This window comes from Ahaetulla prasina, chromosome 3 (assembly GCF_028640845.1).
Source record: "Ahaetulla prasina isolate Xishuangbanna chromosome 3, ASM2864084v1, whole genome shotgun sequence".
NCBI lineage: Eukaryota > Metazoa > Chordata > Lepidosauria > Squamata > Colubridae > Ahaetulla > Ahaetulla prasina.
This window is the reverse complement of record NC_080541.1, coordinates 11,644,178-11,662,399: the sequence shown is the minus strand read 5'-3', so window position 1 is coordinate 11,662,399 and position 18,222 is coordinate 11,644,178. Positions and strand designations below refer to the sequence as shown.

At 42.7% G+C, this 18,222-nt stretch overlaps 1 protein-coding gene across 1 annotated transcript in view; it reads left to right on the top strand.

Annotated features, from left to right (window-relative positions):
* Positions 1 to 11,119, top strand: part of KHDRBS3 (KH RNA binding domain containing, signal transduction associated 3) — a 146,382-nt gene extending 135,263 nt beyond the window's left edge. Inside the window, exons 8-9 of the mRNA XM_058175601.1 lie at positions 6,257 to 6,312; positions 10,452 to 11,119. Coding sequence (XP_058031584.1) covers positions 6,257 to 6,312; positions 10,452 to 10,543 — 148 coding nt within the window. The 3' untranslated portion in view covers positions 10,544 to 11,119. The remainder of the gene's footprint in view (positions 1 to 6,256; positions 6,313 to 10,451) is intronic.
* Positions 11,120 to 18,222: the final 7,103 nt, after the last annotated feature.

Here is an 18,222-nt window from a genome sequence, read left to right as displayed (position 1 = left end):
AGCAGACCCCGGCTGCGGTGAGAGCGGACAAGACACAACAGTGCCCAACGAAAACTGCAGAACTACCTTCCTAGTATTTTTTTTTCCCCTCTGACCAAAATTACCGTATTTTTCAGTGTATAAGACGCATGCACCGGAGTATAAGACGCACCTTAATTTTGGGAGAGGAAAACAAGAAACAAAGAATTCTGCCTAGCAGAACCATACTACTTGCCTTTTTTTTTTTTTTTTTTTTTTTTTGGAGCGCAGCGGTCTACCTTCTTTAAAAATAGAGGCACCAGTCTACCCATTGCCTTTTTTGGGAGCACACCGGTCTACCTTCTTTGAAAATAGAGACACCGGTCTACTAGCCGCCTACATCGCTGATCAGCTGTAGTGAGGCCCTTTGAAGCACCGCGGCAGATGCAAGACTGTTTTCATGAGGACGCGCGGCTGTGCAATGCACAGAGGCCGAAAACCTCCGAAGAGTGGGGGGGGGGCGGCAGGTGGGGGGGCTACATTCAGTGTATAAGACGCACACAGATTTTCACCCTCTTTTTGGGGGTAAAAAGGTGCATCTTACACACCAGAAAATATGGTATTTTATCGAGAAAGATGATAACAGCCCTTGTACTCACAGGTGGGCACGTCACAATTTCGCTGAGCAGGGTTCAAAGAGCTTTATTCTGCAATAGGCCCTTCCTTGAAAATATGATTTCAGGGGGCTCTGACACACAAATACGTTGTGTGAGACTGCTGTTAGGTAAGAAGAGAATTCTCACCTGGACATTGAACCAAGGTCAGATTGATCCCAGTAATCAGTCACCTAGCTATAGTTTCCTATGTGGGTTGCAGCTTCCTAAATAACTTAATATTTAGCAAAAGAGTCCTAAAAGTGCTTTTTCAGGAGGCAACTGGACTCTCTTGTTTTTTTCTTTTGAAGGCGTTTCACTTTTCATCCAAAAAGCTTCTTCATCTCTGACAAGATAGTGGGGAATGGAAGGATTTATATTCCTTGCATTTATATTCCTACTCAGGAGCTTCAACAACCCTCTAAAAGGATGCAAATGACCAGCTGTCTGCAAGGAATAGAAATCCTTCCATTCCCCCACCATCCAGTCAGAAATGAAGAAGCTTCTTGAATCAGAGGTGAAATGTCTTCAAAGAAAAACCAGAAAGTCCAGTTGCTTCTTGAAAAAGCACCTTGGGGACAACCATAACGTGGATGACTGAGAATCTCTGCAGACTATTTAATAAAAGTGGTTTTATATTTTAAACAGAATAGAATAGAAATTTATTGGCCAAGTGTGATTGGACACACAAGGAATTTGTCTTGGTGCATACGCTCTCAGTGTACATAAAAGAAATAGAATAGAATAGAATAGAATAGAATAGAATAGAATAGAATAGAATAGAATAGAATAGAATAGCAATTTTTATTAGCCAAGTGTGATTGGACACACAAGGAATTTGTCTTGGTGCATATGCTCTCAGTGTACATAAAAGAAAAGATACCTTCATCAAAGTACAACACTTACAACACTTAATGATACTGTAGTCATACTGTACAAATAAGCAATCAGGAAACAATCAATAGTTTAGGATACAGGCAACAAAGTTACAGTCATAAGTGGAAGGAGATGGGTGATGGGAACGATGAGAAGATTAATAGTAGAGCAGATTTAGTAAATAGTTTGACAGTGTTGAGGGAATTATTTGTTTAGCAGAGTGATGGTGTTCGGGGAAAAAACTGTTCTTGTGTCTAGTTGTTCTAGTGTGCAGTGCTCTATAGCGTCGTTTTGAGGGTAAGAGTTGAAACAGTTTATGTCCGGGATGTGAGGGATCTGTAAATATTTTCACAGCTTTCTTTTTGACTCGTGCAGGATACAGGTCCTCAATGGAAGGCGGGTTGTCTTCGGTCTGCTAAGGGTTACCCAAGCAAGATGCTGCTCCCCTTCAGGCCGAGGTGAACCCACCAAAATGTAGTCTCAGCGATCGCTTTGCGTTACCACTTCTTTTTTTGATACGATTACCGTGGGTGAAGGGTCTGTCAGCTAATAACATTTATGGGCTTTTTTCCCCATACACCTTCAATGTAAATAAGTGATTTTTTCTTCCTTTCCAAGGATTATTGGTTTTGCTGTTTACATGCCCACGAGAGGCGAGTCATGTTTGCTTTAACAGGCGTTTGGGTTTGTGAAATGAAGCCCGGCCAAAGTAATTCTGACAGGATTGACAAGGAGTGGAAGAGGGGCTCAGCTGCTCGACGCTGCCAGCCTTGATGGCTCTTCCAAATAAGTAATCAAGATACTGTAGGGAAGGAATAGCAACTGTCATTTCAAAGGTCTCCGTCAAGATATGAGCCTCTTGGTATGGTGGGAAGGAGGTGGGGGGTGGGTATGTAAAGTTTTTGTGAGTCAAAAACAGTGCTGCGTTTTCTTCTCCTGCAAAGCCCGTTCAGACTGAGTTCCATAATTCTGGTTGGGAGTTCTTTGTGGAATATCTTGGCATCCGTGTCTCTTGTGCTCCCACCCTTTTGTAGTACTAATAGTTATCTCGTGTGCTTTCCATAGGGGAGAGCGCAGGAGTGGGTTCTACTTATCTTTACTACCAGTTACCTTTACTACTTGTTTCGCTCGCACACACGCATGCTCTTCTATGCATGCGCAGAAGCTTCTGCGCATGCACGGAAGAGTTTTGATGACGTTTGGGTCAGTGGGCGGAGCCTCCCACCAGTTTTACTACCGGTTCTATAGAACCGGTCCGAACCGGGGGCAAAACACACCAGTGGGAGGGCGGCTACCATGCAGAGCAGGAATGGTTGCATTTAGCGAGATAATGAAGCGTCCAGTTCATGGCCCGGGCCATAAATGTTGCTTCTCTGCTCAAAAAAACCCACAACTCCTGCAGCAGAGAGAAAATGGTGGACTTTGCTGACTAGAAATTCTAAATTCCAAATATGCAGGGCTGATTTATCTGGCAGGAGCCTGCTGGAGAATATCTGGAACATTCCTGAGGAGCAAAGTGACATTTGGGAATCCTACCTTTAATTTAGAGCTCATGGGCCAAGGCAGGATTTAGCAACCTGCAAGCATCCAGCCACCTGCAGTCTTTCCTCCGTCCTTCCCTCCCTCCCTTCCTTCTTTCCTTCCTCCCTCCCTTCCTTCCTTCCTAGAGAAAGTTAAGGCAGAGGTGACCCTTTCTTTCTCTTTCTTTCTTTCCTTCCTTCCTTCCTTCCTTCCTTCCTTCCTTCCTTCCTTCCTTCCTTCCTTCCTTTTATTTCCCTTTCTTTCTTTCCTTCCTTTCTGTTATAAATAATGCACACAAACAAAATATTCCTTCTTTTTCCTATTTTCCCCACAGCAAGTTAGGTTGAGAGTGAGTGACTAGCTCAGAGTCGCACAGCTGGCATTCATGCCTAAAGTGGGACTAGAACTCAGCTTCTCCTGGTGATTGTCTCAGAGTGACCCAACTGGCTTTCGTGCCTAAGGCAGGACTCGAACTCAGTTTCTCCTAGCGATTGGCTCAAAGTCACCCAACCCGGCTTTCAAACCTAAGGCGGGATTACAACTCACCACCTCCTGCTTTCAAAGCCAGCCCCTTTACGACTACCCCAAACTAATTGCTGAGCATAGTGGCTTGATTTCCTCCCGTTTTCTGATGGCGAACCACCTGAAAGCTGCATCATAAAACCCTTAAAATTAGCTTAATCTAGTAAAAGATAGTAGTCTGGATTACTGCAATGCTCTCTACATGGGGCTCCCCTTGAGGAGCACCCGGAGGCTCCAGTTGGTCCAGAATGCGGCTGCGCCGGTGATAGAGGGAGCCCCTCGTGGCTCCCATGTGACACCTCTCCTGCGCAGACTGCACTGGCTACCTGTGGCCTTCCGGGTGCGCTTCAAGGTTTTGGTAACTATCTTCAAAGCGCTCCATGGCATAGGGCCGGGTTACTTACGGGACCATCTGCTGCCACCGATTGCCTCTTACCGACCCGTGCGCTCTCACAGGGAAGGACTCCTCAGGGTGCCGTCGGCCAGGCAGTGCTGACTGGCGACACCCAGGGGAAGGGCCTTTTCTGTGGGGGGCCCCGCCCTCTGGAACGAACTTCCCCCAGGACTTCGCCAACTTCCTGACCTTCGAACCTTTCGCCGCGAGCTTAAAACACATCTGTTTATTTGCGCAGGACTGGACTAGAATTTTAAATTTTGAATTTGGTTTTAATTGGGGTTTTATTACTTTTATTGCTATTTTAAATATTTGGCCTTATTTACTAAGTTTTTTAATTGATGTTTTATTCTGTATCTATATGTATGTTTTTTATCAGGCTGTAAACCGCCCTGAGTCCCTTGGGAGATAGGGCGGTATAAAAATGTGAATAAATAAATAAATAAATAAATAAATAAATAAATAAATAAATAAATAAATAAATAAAACAAAGAAACCCTTATAACCAGATCCTTCCCCTCCCCAAAAGATCCTTCCCCTCCCCCCATCCTTTTGTATGTGTGATATGAGCCTCTTGCTCTTCTTGGGGTCCAAGACCATTTCAATCCAGGAGCTTATATCAAAGGCATACCTTAGTTTCAAAAGTTTCCATCTGCAAGACTTATTAACATTTGCCTCGGTTAACAAGGCAGATGTGTAGAGCAGGGAGGGCCCATCCTCTTTAAGTCGGAGGACACATATGACCGGACAGCAAATGTTGGGGACTCTAGCAAAGCCGTTGCTGTGATGGACGGGACCAGTCACAACAGATCAGTCTTGATAGCTTCCTATTCAATTTTTTTTTAATTGCTGAAAAGAATCTAAAGATTCAGTAGAGGAAAGCGCTATCGGGTATCAAGGACCAGGTTGGCCTAAAGTAGACCTGCAGTTAGTTGAGGAGCCATTAGTGCCTCCTCTGAGATGATGATCAGCAACCTGACACTCCTCTTTGTGAACCACTAAGCCCCATAACATTAACCGCCAAAACTCTTCATTCTTCCTCTCTACTTGGAGAAGAAGCAGGCAACAAACTGCTCATTCGCTTGCTTGCTTGCTTGCTTGCTCGCTCACTAAGGAATCTTTCTGTGGACTAGAGTTCCTTTATTTATTATTTTATTTTATTTTATTTATTTATTTTTTAAAAGGAAGGCAATTCTATCTTTATTTGAACCCCGTGGCCATTTTAAAGCATTACCAAGTCATCACATTTTTTTACGTGATTTTTATTTATGTTTTTATCATAATTTTTTTTTTAATTTGAATTTATATCCCGCCTTTCTCCAAAGACTCAGGGCGGCTTACACTATGTCAAGCAATAGTCTTCATCCATTTGTATATTATATACAAAGTCAACTTTTATTGCCCCCAACAATCTGGATCCTCATTTTACCTACCTTATAAAGGATGGAAGGCTGAGTCAACCTTGGGCCTGGTGGGACTTGAACCTGCAGTAATTGCAAGCAGCTGCTGTTATTAATAGACAGACTTAGTCTGTTGAGCCACCAGAGGCCCCTTCACTTGACTTGACTTCTCTTATGGTGTTGTGCTTCTCCTTGGAATCAAAACCAAAGAACTGTTATATGTATTTAAAATGAATACATTTAGCTATCTGAATTTGGAGCTCTTTAATACTACCTGGGCAAACCTCCCAAGTTTCCCTACCCTTTGGCCTGTGTAGTGAAGTTTTGGGAGCAACTATGAAGAAACATCTGGAGGACTGCAAGTTCAAGCAATAGGTCTGCCTATACATCATGGTCTACCTTCAAAAGGTGTGTGTGTGTGTGTAATATATATATAGGTTTTCATGGGTATAGGTATGTAGGTCTTGGCGTATTCGGGTCCTTTCCCATGTAAGGTTGAGAGTATCTTGGCGACGTTTTGACAAGGTCTCACTCCTCATCTTCAGGCTGGTACACCAGCCTGAAGATGAGGAGTGAGACCTTGTCGAAACGTCGCCAAGATACTCTCAACCTTACACGGGAAGAGACCTGAATACGCCAAGACCTACATATACACACACACTTTCCTCAAAATAAGACATCCCCTGATAATAAGTCCAATCAAGCTTTTGACCACATGGCAATAAGCCCAAGCGCTTATTTCAAGGTTCAAAAAAATATTAAGACAGGAACTTATTTTCGGCATGCTCAGAGTTCAGTGTGTCAATATGCAATGCTCATCAATGCCTTCTTGCTGCTTTTGAAAGATTTTCAAAAAGCCTAGCTGCTAAGTAAGGTCAGCTTCATTCTGTCTTGTTAACCAGATGAATATATTTTCTTTTTCTTTCGAACAGTGGCGATTACTATGACTATGCCCATGGCTTGAACGATGAGACGTACGATTCTTACAGTGAGTACCTTTAATACTCTGGAATACACTTTGATGTGGAAAAAGAGGTGATGGCTACTGTATGTTTCCCAGAGTAATAACGCCCCATGTTGTCATGATTATTGAAAATAGGAATTAATTATGCATGGAGATGAAATTATTCAAGGCATGTTCATTCTCTCTCTCCCTCCCTCCCCCCCCCTCTCTCTCTTCCCCCCCCCCCCCGGAATGCGGTATACACACGAGAGTTTGAAATTACACGAAGGCAGATTCTGAGTTAAAGTTAGCTATGTTACTTTCCAACACAGATATGGGAGTGAGTGGGACTTATTTTTATCCTATATAGTTATTGTAAAGGTTAGATTGCTCCAATTGAGGCTTTCTGGATTTAAAATTCCTGCATTGAGCTGTGGTTGGATTAGCCTCTGTGACACTGCTTTGTGATCCTTTCAATTTGCCATTTTATACAGCAGAGGACTGGGGGGTCAGGCCCAAAGTGGAGCGATTAGGAAGTTAAATTTACCATTTCACCAGCCAAACTGGAGAGTGGGGGGGGGGGGTGGATACCAAAATGGCTGACCATGTAAGGAACTTTGGTCAAGGTATTTTGCCCATTCCACTAGATTGGATGGCGTAGGCACGACGGACTACGGAACAACTCCTCTTCATCTCTAGCAATGTTTCTCAACCTCCGCCATTTTAAGCTGTGTGGGCTTCAAGTCCCAGAATTCCCCAGCCAGCCATGAAATGGAATGAAACAAAAGCAACGGTTTGAAGCCCAACGCTGAATTTTTAAAGACTGTAATAGACTACAGCAGGGGTCTGCAAACTTGGCTCCTTTAAGACTTGTGGACTTCAACTCCCAGAGTTCCTCAGCCAGCAAAGCTTAACTAAGTCCACAAGTCTTAAAGGAGCCAAGTTTGCAGATTCCTGGACTAGAGGCAGTGGTGAAATCTGAACCGGTTTACTACCGGTTCGTTGGCTGCGCATGCACGCCATGCGCCAAACACGCACTGTGCATGAGCAATATGCGCATGCGCAGTGCGTGCCAAAAGGAGGCTTGGGAAGGTAAGTAGAACAGCGCAGGGGGGTTGATCAGCTGTGGTGCACATGGGAACCTTTTTAAAAACCTTTTTAAAGCATTTTTTATTACTGGCTCGGGGCGAATAGATAGTAAAAAATGCTTTTAAAAAGTTAAAAAAAGGCTCCGACGATCACAGCTGTGCTACATGATCATTGGAACCTTTTTTTTTTTAACCTTTTAAAAGGATTTTTTTACTACCAGCTCGGGCAAATAGGTTGCAAAAAAATGCCTAAAAAGTAAAAAAAAACAAAAAACAGTTCCGATGATGAGCTGAATGTCACGTGATCGTCGGAACTTTTTTTTTTTTTCTCACTTTTTAAAGCATTTTTAACTACCGGTTCCAGAGAACCTGTAGTTAAAAAATGCTTAAAAAGTTCCACTGATCACGCCTTGTTCAGCTGATCGTCGGAACCTTCTTCTTCTTCCTCTTTTTTTTTACATTTTTTACTACCAGTTCGGCCGAACGTGCCCAAACCCATAGCATTTCACCCCTGACTAGAGGTATTGGATTAAGGATATTCCAAGAGGTTATGGGGAAAGGGATAAAAAGTTAAAATTGTGGCTAGATATTTGAGACTCGAAATTTCAACCAGGACTGAGCGTGACACCTTCACACCCATGAAGACACACGCACACACATTTTGCTTGTCAGAGGGAGTTACTGCAGATTTCCCTGCTAATTGCTAGACCTTGGGGGAAAACAAGACTGAATTCCTGTTTCCTTGGGGCTCTTTGTAGGCAGAAGGGGATTAAACAGCATTTCTCAACTGAAGCACCCATCTTCTTTAACTTGGGAGTTTGTCGTGATGCAGTAAATTATTCTACTGTGCAAGCTGTTTCACAGGTTTAAATGACTCTTAAGTTACCTTGAGGGGAAGCAGCTGACTACATGATTCTCTGAAAAGTCACTCTGAAAAGCTTCCTCTTCTTTCCCCCCTTGCAACATGCTAAATTGGTCTCCGTGGACTTCAGAGCTTTGATTGTTCCATGCTCCGACATCAGTATGGGTTGTCTCCTGTTTGCTTCTTGCAGGAGAAGATTTTAGCCCTGAGCTCATGGTGTGTTTGGTGCAAACAGGGAGTGAGTCATTGCTATCTTCCCCTACCTTTGCTGACACCATCTCCAGTATCAATTATTCTGTTCTTCTCCCACCTAAAGTATGGGGACTGAGTGGGGAATAGCAAAGAATCCTGTAAAGAAAAGAGTCAGTAATCATTTATTGCAATAGCATTCGGACTTACATACCAGTCCATAATGCTTTGCAGCCCTCTCTGAGCAGTTTACAGAGTTGGCATATTGACCCCAACATTCTGGGTCCTCATTTTGCCAACCTCGGAAGGATGGAAAGCTAAGTAAACCTCGAGCTCCGTCTGTTCTGTCTCCTCCCAACCACAACCAACACGACACGTGAGCTGACTATCTTTGCCAGCAATTTACTCCGACGGCAAATAACAGTTCTGGCAACGAACCTGCGATTGCCTGCCAAGTTTTCCTCAGACCAGCGTAATTGCAGTGCAGGAATAAACAGAAGCCAAAGTCTGAATCACAAAATAGCACAACCAAAGCTCCCAAAAGTCTGTTTTTGTCCGTCACGGAGCCCAAAGGCAGCTCCGCCCACTTTTATACCCTGTGGGGTGTGGCTCCGTGACTCAGCACTCCCTCCTTTCCTTTTGCTGCGCACGCTTCACTCGGCGTCGCTGCCTTGCGTCTAACCACAATTGATTCTCCTCAGCTGGCTCTTGCAGCTCTGCCAGGGAGGAGGAGGAGAGGTCGGGGGAAAGAGGCCGTGTCAGCTTCTCCTCCTCCACTTGGCCTGCTTCTGGAATCCGGAGCGGAGCCAGAGAGGAAGATTCTGCAGAGGGAAACCCTGTCGGCTCTTCCCCCTCACTCTCTGAATCACCCTCAGCCAGGAGGCCGGGCTCAGGGGGGTGCAGCAGACACAACACCGTCAAAATTCGAACTCCAGGCTGTGGGGCAGAGTTAGCTTGCAATACTGCAGTTTAACCACTGCGCTATCAAGACTCCTGTTATGCACTTACATTATAGATCTTTGCACTCTCATAGTTACAGGAAGAATCATTTGAGGCTGGGATACCCCCGTCAGAAATGATTTCTCCGGGGGTAGGGGATACACCTACATCCATCTTTGTTTCCTTTTGGACGATGAGCAAAAAATGGGCCATCTCATTAAGGATTTTATTGTCGATGTCTTACATTGCTAAAAGTGGTTTAGATGAGTGGAAGGGTACCATTATGGGGTGTTTTTTTTCCTATTCTTTTCTTGGGAGGGAGGGAGGGAGGGAAGGATGGGAGGGGAAGGAAGGAAGAAAAGATGAGAGGAAGGGGAAGAAAGTAAGGGGAGAGGGACAGGAAGGAAGAGGAGAGAGGGAGGGAGGAGAGGGGAAGAAAGGAAGGAGGATGAGAGGAAGGTGAGAGGGACAGGAAGGAAGATGGGAGGAGAAGAGGGAAGGAAGGAGAGAGAGAGGAAGGGGAAGAAAAGATGAGAGGAAGGGGAAGGGGAAGAAAGGTGAGAGGGACAGGAAGGAAGATGGGAGGAGAAGGAGGAAGGAAGGAGAGAGAGAGGAAGGGGGAGAAAAGATGAGAGGAAGGGGAAGAAAGAAAGGTGGGAGGGACGGGGGAAGGAAAGGAGGACTGGCAGGCATGCTGCTCTCCTGCGATTAGACAGATGTAACTTGCAACCCTATAGCAGGAAATAGGGCAGCTTTTATCTGTTGCTAAGGAGGGAAAGGAGTACCGGTGTAATTCTGTGGCCTAGAACTTGGCTGCGACTGAAGAATTAAGCTTGGGCCTAGCTTTTTCCAAGACTTCAGGTTGAGCTCTGCATCCTCATTCTGGGCCAGCCAGGTGTGAATTTTTGTTCAGAAATTCCATGTGCTTTGTATTTTGGGGGCTGCCGAGGACAGAGGCAAAGGTATCATGGAAGGGTGAAAAATCTTTCTTTTTGGATGGTCCCCCCCCCCCATTTTTCCTCTATGTTGAAAAAATAAAGTAGATGTTCACCTTGAAGATTGGTAGAAGACGTCTTACCCGCTTTTTTCAAACTTTGTGATTTCAGGACAGGAAGACTGGACCAACTCAAGACACAAGGCTCCTTCGGCCAGGTCAACAAAAGGAAGCTACAGAGAGCAGCCATATGCAAGATACTGATTATTCTGTCCGATGTTGTGAATTGCCCAATCTCCACCAGTCCTGTAAACTGTTCAAAGTAATTTTTTTCTATGAACAATCCCTTTTTATTAAAATCAAAGTGCTTAATCTGAATGGACGGACTGAGCTTAATCTATTTTTTGCTGACCGAAAAAAAAACCTGTACAGGAAGGAAGACAAGTGAAATGAGCTTTCTTATTTCTGGATTGTATTTGGGAGAGAGGGGTGGGAGGAAGGGGGGAAAAATGGAAAATAGGTGATCAAAAAAATACAAAAAGGAAAAAAAAAACTTTTAACTAGTGTTAAAAACAGCTAGGTTTACTAAACATGTTAATCTATTATTTTAACCTAAGCGTAACCTTTTATTTTAAAGGTTTTCAACAATTAAGTTCTTCTCTAGTTTTACCTTTCAACTATTTTGCTAGTTTTTTCTCTTGCAAACATGCGTAAAAAAAAAAGGGAAAGAGATCACAAATGCAAATAATGTGGTATTTTGTAATTTGAGTCTTGAAATGTTCTGTAGTGTTAAGCAAAGTTTATTCTTGCTTGATACTAAATAAACTTTTGAAAGAAAAATCAGTGTGTGTGAGAGTATGCATTATTTATTTAAAAACCTTAATAAATAGTTGTAAACAGGGAAGGAGTGATTTTTTTTTTAATCACGATCAGCATAAAATGGTTCCTCTTAAAATATCTGTTTCAGCTATTTTTGTTTTTTTTTTTTAAAAAATGGTAAAAACCTAAAGGTGCCTTACATTTACTGTAGCTATCTCTCTTTTGTTTTCCATTTATGCACACAATATAGATTTAAAGAGTTGTTAAAGGAAGTATCCAAACGGTATTGAGCATATTCAATATTTAAAACAATATTCTTGTTTTAAAATAGCTAATGTATTTCTGAATCAGATAAATAAAAAAAAAAATCAAACAACGCAGAGAATCAAAAAATTAACCTGTGGCTTAGTTTTTCATCTTGTTGAGCAATTTCTTCCTTAGTGCAACTTTGGAATATTTTTTTGTTGTTGTTGTTTTCTGAGAGTTTTGATACCTTAATGACAACCTCACTCCGTGCCGGAAGCAATAAACTCAAAGCTTTTAAAGACTTTCTGACATGACTAATTGCGGTCGCTTTTCGTCAGAGGCTGAGGATGTAACCCTTAAAACGGTCTTCATTTGCAAAAGGTAAATAAATCAAATAAGATTTTAATCTCACTTAATTTATCTTAATATAACCCATAAAAGCAGGGAAACGTTACCAATTACCACAGTTTTATTTTAGATTACAGAGAGAGGCTTTTAAGATCAACCACCTAAAATTTCATCTTAAAAAGTTTAATTTGTGCTAGTACCTAAAAAAAAGAAAAGAAAAAGAAAAAGCCTTAGTCAGTTTAATTGGAGCCAAGTCTTCATGATTAAACCAATGTAAAACATCATAACTAGTAACTTGTAAATCCTAGAATTTATGGACAAAATAATGTAACTAAGAACTCAAAACATGAAGAGATGTTTTTTGCCCCTTAAACCTTATTCCTTTTTTTTGTTGGCTTGGTGTCTTAATTGTGATGTTCATGGTTTACGATTTGTTCTGTTGATTTTTAGATTTTTAGAAAAGTGGAGTTTCTTGAATTAGTAAAAAAACCAAAAACCATTTTCTTCTTTTTATTAGGAGTCACATGGAATGCATGGAGGCCAAAGAGACCTTTTTCTCTTGATAATTTGGTAGGTATCTATCTATCTATCTATATATTATTTTAACCTTTAGTTAATAATGCACCAGAGAATTGCTTTCAAATAACCCGTGTTTCGGACTGTTTGACGTTTTCCTACCCACCAGGAAGGAAATGGGAGATTTCTAACCAAATTTTTCTCCGCTTCCAGAGCGTTCCATTGCACCATTAACGGTGACTCGGAAGCTATGGTTGATGCTTCTTACTGCTTCTGAATTCAGAAATGGTTGACGTCGGTGCAGTTATGGCATTGGTCCAACCTCAAGGTGTGGTTCCATTTTTGTGGTGGGAGGTATTTTTATGGGGTAGATGGGGGGAAAAAATCAAGGATGCAAGAGATTATGTTTGCGGTAGATCTGGAAACTCAAGAGCCCAGTGCGAATCCTGTGTTGCCATCCAAATTTCAGTGACTTTGCACCCTTTTAACATGGACGCGTGGCTTTGAGGTGTACTTCGAACAGGGGGGATGCTAGGCTGTAACTGTCCTGATCAGATAACCTACTCAGTCTTTTTGTGACCTGTTATCATAAATATTCCTACGAATTGCCACCATTTTAGTGACTGCTTAAACTTAACAAATGACACTGCAAAAAATGTGACTTGAAAAAATCTGTCCTCAGACTTAACAACTGTCATGGCCTCCCATGGTCACGTGACCAAAATTGGGCCATTCGGCAATCAGCAGGTCCTCGACTTATAACAGTTTGCTTAGTGACCGTTCGAAGTTACAACGGCACTGAAAAAAGTGACTTATCATTGTTCACACTTGACCCTTTCAGCGTCCCCATGGTCGCATGATTTATATTGCGTTGCTTAACAACTGACCCCAAAACACAGCCTTGCCACTCTCCTTTCAGCTGGCCCTTTTTGCTCCGTAAGAGTTTGGCGCAACTGCAGGTAGAAACAGTTTAAGGTAGGGGTCTCCAACCTTGGTCCCTTTAAGACTTGTGGACTTCAACTCCCAGAGTCCCTCAGCCAGCAAAGCTGGCTGAGGAACTCTGGGAGTTGAAGTCCACAAGTCTTAAGGGGACCAAGGTTGGAGACCCCTGGTTTAAGGTATGTCCCAAAGGTGCTTTTTCAAAAGGCAACTGGAATTTTTTATTTTCTTGAGGACGTGTCGCTTCTCATTCCAAGACGCTTCTTCGGTTCTAACTGAACGGTGGAGAATGGAAGGTTTTATATTCCTTGCAGCCATCTGGTCGTTAGCCCTTTTCCTGAGAGGCATTGAGGCCACTTGGAGGTTGGATCTGCTGGAACAACTGTGTTGTAAACAGGAGACAGGTTGGTGTCGTATTCGTCCCCCTCTGTTGAGAGTGGGTCTGTTCAGTGTTAGCGTAGGTGGCCTCTTTGTGTACAACACAGTTCCGAGAAGGTTCCACACCCGTTTGCACTATTCAGGTGACTCTGAGGGCACAGATAAACCTCCGAGTGGCCTCAATGTCTCTCAGAGTACTAACAACCAGATAACTGCAGTTAATATAAATCCTTCCATTCTCCACCATTCAGTCAGTCTTGAATAGCTTCCTCGATGAAAAGAAGGACTAGGGGAAACACGATAGCCGTGTTCCAAAATCTCAGGGTCTGCCCTAAAGAAGAGGGAGTCGGGGCTGTTCTCCAAAGCACCTGAGGGTAGAACAAGAAGCAATGGGTGGAAACTGATCAAGGAAAGAAGCAACTTAGAACTAAGGAGAACTTTCCTGACACTTAGAACAATTAATAAGTGGAACGACTTGCCTGCAGAAGTTGTGAATGCTCCAACACTGGAAATTTTAAAGAAAATATTGGATAACCATCTGACTGAGATGCTGTAGGGTTTCCTGCCTGGGCAGGGGGTTGGACTAGTAGACCTCCAAGCAGTGGTTAAATCTTTTTTTTTTTTACTACCGGTTCTATGGATGTGGCAGGGGAAGGATACTGCAAAATCTCCATTCCCACCCCACTCCAGGGGAAGGATATACTGCAAAATCTCCATTCCCTCCCCACTCCAGGGGAAGGATATACTGCAAAATCTCCATTCCCTCCCCACTCCTGGGGGAAGGATATTGCAAAATCTCCATTCCCACCCCACTCCAGGGGAAGGATATACTGCAAAATCTCCATTCCCTCCCCACTCCAGGGGAAGGATACTGCAAAATCTCCATTCCCACCCCACTCCAGGGGAAGGATATACTGCAAAATCTCCATTCCCTCCCCACTCTAGGGGAAGGATACTGCATAATCTCCATTCCCTCCCCACTCCAGGGGAAGGATACTGCATAATCTCCATTCCCTCCCCACTCCAGGGGAAGGATACTGCATAATCTCCATTCCCTCCCCACTCCAGGGGAAGGATATTGCAAAATCTCTATTCCCACCCCACTCCAGGGGAAGGATACTGCATAATCTCCATTCCCTCCCCACTCCAGGGGAAGGATATATTGCAAAATCTCCATTCCCTCCCCACTGCAGGGGAAGGCTATACTGCAAAATCTCCATTCCCACCCCACTCTGGAGAACAGCCAGGGGTGGCATTTGCCGGTTCTCCGAACTGCTCAAAATGTCCGCTACCAGTTCTCCAGAACTTGCTGGATTTCACCCCTGCCTCCAAGGTCTCTTCCAACTCTGTTATTCTATTCTATTCTATTCTATTCCTGATTCTATTCCTGATTCTATTCTATTCGATTCTATTCTATTCTATTCCTGATTCTATTCTATTCTATTCCTGATTCTATTCTATTCTATTCTATTCTATTCTATTCTATTCTATTCTATTCCTGATTCTATTCTATTCTATTCTATTCCTGATTCTATTCTATTCCTGATTCTATTCTATTCTATTCCTGATTCTATTCTATTCTATTCTACTCTACTCTTGGATGAGAAGCACCTTGAAAAAGCACCTTTGGGACAACCATGACTGAGAATCTCCATAGACATTCAATTTAAGGTCTATATTTAGAAAGATCAGTATTTTTGTGCCTCCCCCAAAAAAACCCCTTTCCCTCCCCTTCCTCTCATGCCTCTTCCAAAGTTACATTAAAGAATCAATTTATGAGATTTCAATAATAGCCAATTATATAAAACTTTGAGCATCAGTTCCTTATGTCTTTTCAATCTCGATCTGCTAAAGCTTGTTTACTTGGCATTTGGTGATATCACTCTTACACCATTTGGGAAAATAGTATGTGGAAAATACTATGTGTTTAACAGTGGTGGGTTTAAAAAATTTTTTTACTACCAGTTCTGTGGGTGTGGCTTGGCTTCATGGGCGTGGCAGGGGAAGGATACTGTAAAATCTCCATTCCCACCCACTCCAGGGGAAGGTTACTGCAAAATTCCCATTTCTTCCCGATCAGCTGGGTGTCGTGTCCCACCCCCACTCCAACGAACGTGTCAAGGAAGTCCGTAACAAACTTGGCAACAAAGCCTCTGCAGCTTGCCAAGTTCCTTCGAAGTTTATCAGGGCAGGCAGGAGTCCAAGTTGTGACTTCAGCGTAGGGTCCGATATCAGCAAACTAGCTAAGACTTTGCTTGACTCAAGGTTGGAATGCCAAAAGCAGTTTCTTTATATAGGCTGTGGGGTGTGGCTCCATGACTCAGCATTTATCCAGGCCTGCCCCACCCTTCCTTCTGCTGATGTCGCCTCTCAGCTCTCCGGAAGCGAGGGTCCACCCACTCTGAATTGTTTTCAGCTGGATCTGCTGTCAGCATCTGGGAAAGGGAGGGGTCAGAGGGAGTAGGCCCAGGTAATTCCACCACCTGGCTGGCTTCCTGCTCTGAAGGCTGAGCCAAAGGAACACACGCTGTATGAGTGAGGTTTATTGGGCTTCTCCTTTCACTCCTTGAATCCTCTCCTGGCATAGGTCCAGGGCCAGGGGCTGGAGTCATGACAGGCCGTTCATCTTCATTATCAGACTCGGAGTCTGATAAAAGGCCTGGTTGGAGACGGGAGGGGCCTGGCTGAAGAGAGGAGGGAGGACGAGTCACAACACTGGGACTTGGGAGGCAGAGAATAGATGGGGGTGGGGCCAGTCAGGATTTTTACTACCAGTTCTCCGAACTACTCAAAATTTCCGTCACTGGTTCTCCAGAACTGGTCAGAACCTGCTGAAACCCACCTCTGGTGTTTAACCATGGCATAGTAGTGTGATAGCTCGTTCTTCAATAGCTTCCTCTCTCCTCCCCACCCCCCATTAAAAGCCTATTCACATAATGGCAGGTGTTTTCAAAGTATGAAATGCTGCACATTTTATGAGAACTGTTGTACTGTTGCTCCTTAAGAGCACCATAGAATCTTTTATTGTTTTTATCGAAACCTATTGCAGAATTTCCAGAAATAAAAGTCATTCCAAAAAGTACAAAAATCTCAGAAAGTAAAACTGCCAGGCTAGTAGTTAAAGTGTTTTAACACAACAACAGTTTCGGCCTCTGTTTTTCTAGAGGTTAAGGCAGCAGGAATAATGCTGTGGCCGAATGCATCTTTGAATCAGATAACGAACAAATCTGTTCATTTGATTGAACGCTTTATAAGCCTCCCAGAGCCAGTTGTGTGTCAGTTGGGCCCCTGTATAAATGTACTTAATAAAATTTCATAAACGTTCTTTAATAAGTCCGCATGGAACGAATGCATGACTTGAAATATAAAGAGCAGATCGCTCATTCATGTACAAAAAGTTCAAACTCTCATTAATTCCCTTAACGATCTGGTAGTTCTTGACTTACAACGAATTGTTTATGACCACTGGAAGTTGCAAACAGCGCTGGAATAAGTCACTTATTAGTTCTTGCAGTTATAATCATCGCAGCCTCCCCATAGTTGCATTATCAAAATACAGGTGCTTGTCAGCCAGTGTGTAATTTATGAGAGTTGCAGCCTGCTGGGCTGTCATAATTGTCATTTGCGACTGTTCATGTGCTTCTGACAAGTAAACTCAGTGGAGAAAGCCTGATCCGCTTAATGGCCATGTGATTCACTCAACAACCAGGGCCAAATAGTAAAATCAAGTGTCAAGGTTCCAACTGACGAACCCAACTAAAAGCAAGCAATTCCGAGACGATCCAATCTCTTAATGCAAAACTTTGTTGAGTACATCATTTCCTCATGAATGAAGCATTAAGAGATCGGTTTGTCTCGGAATTGCTTGCTTTTGGTTGGTTTGTCAGTCGGAACCTTGACATCAGATGTGTCTCGCCACCTGACTTGCTTACCAACGGAAGTTGCCATCATAACTTTTTTTTTTATTTTTTATTTTATACACAAACACATAATCACATCAGTCATTCCTTCTATGTGACATCTCAGTGTTTTCTCCGTATCTTCAACTTTTTGTTGTTTCTTCTGTCTTCATTCATGTTTAATCTATTACAACCATTTCTCCAAAAACACCTTATTCTAATTATACCATTCCCTTACATAACTATTAATTTGTTTATATCTCTTTTCCAGCCAATGGTAAAATTGATCCTATACCTTAAAATATTCTGAATCCTCTCTTTAATTATCAAAGTTAATATATTCATTTCTGCGCATTCTAATTTTTTTAAAATTTTCTTCTTCTAAAGGTATTTACTCTGCTTTTCAATTTTGCGCAAAAACAATCCTTGCAGCTATTATAACATGTATAATCAAATAAATATTTTCTTTACTATTTTTTTCTGGGAGACACCCAATAGGAACAGCTCCGGTTTTAAATCAATATGTTGTTGTGTCATTTCTTCTAACCATATCTTAATTTTATTCCAATAGTTTTTCGCTTCTGGGCATGTCCTCCACATATGATAGTAAGATCCTGGTAACTGGTGACATTTCCAACATTTAGTTGATTTATCTTTAAACCTTTTTGCCAGTTTCTCAGGGGGCATATGCCATCTATAAAACATTTTATATCGATTTTCTTTATATGCTGTGGACCTTGAGAAGTTGCCATCATAACTTGAACGCTACCTGTACTGCTTATAATGTCATGAGTAAGC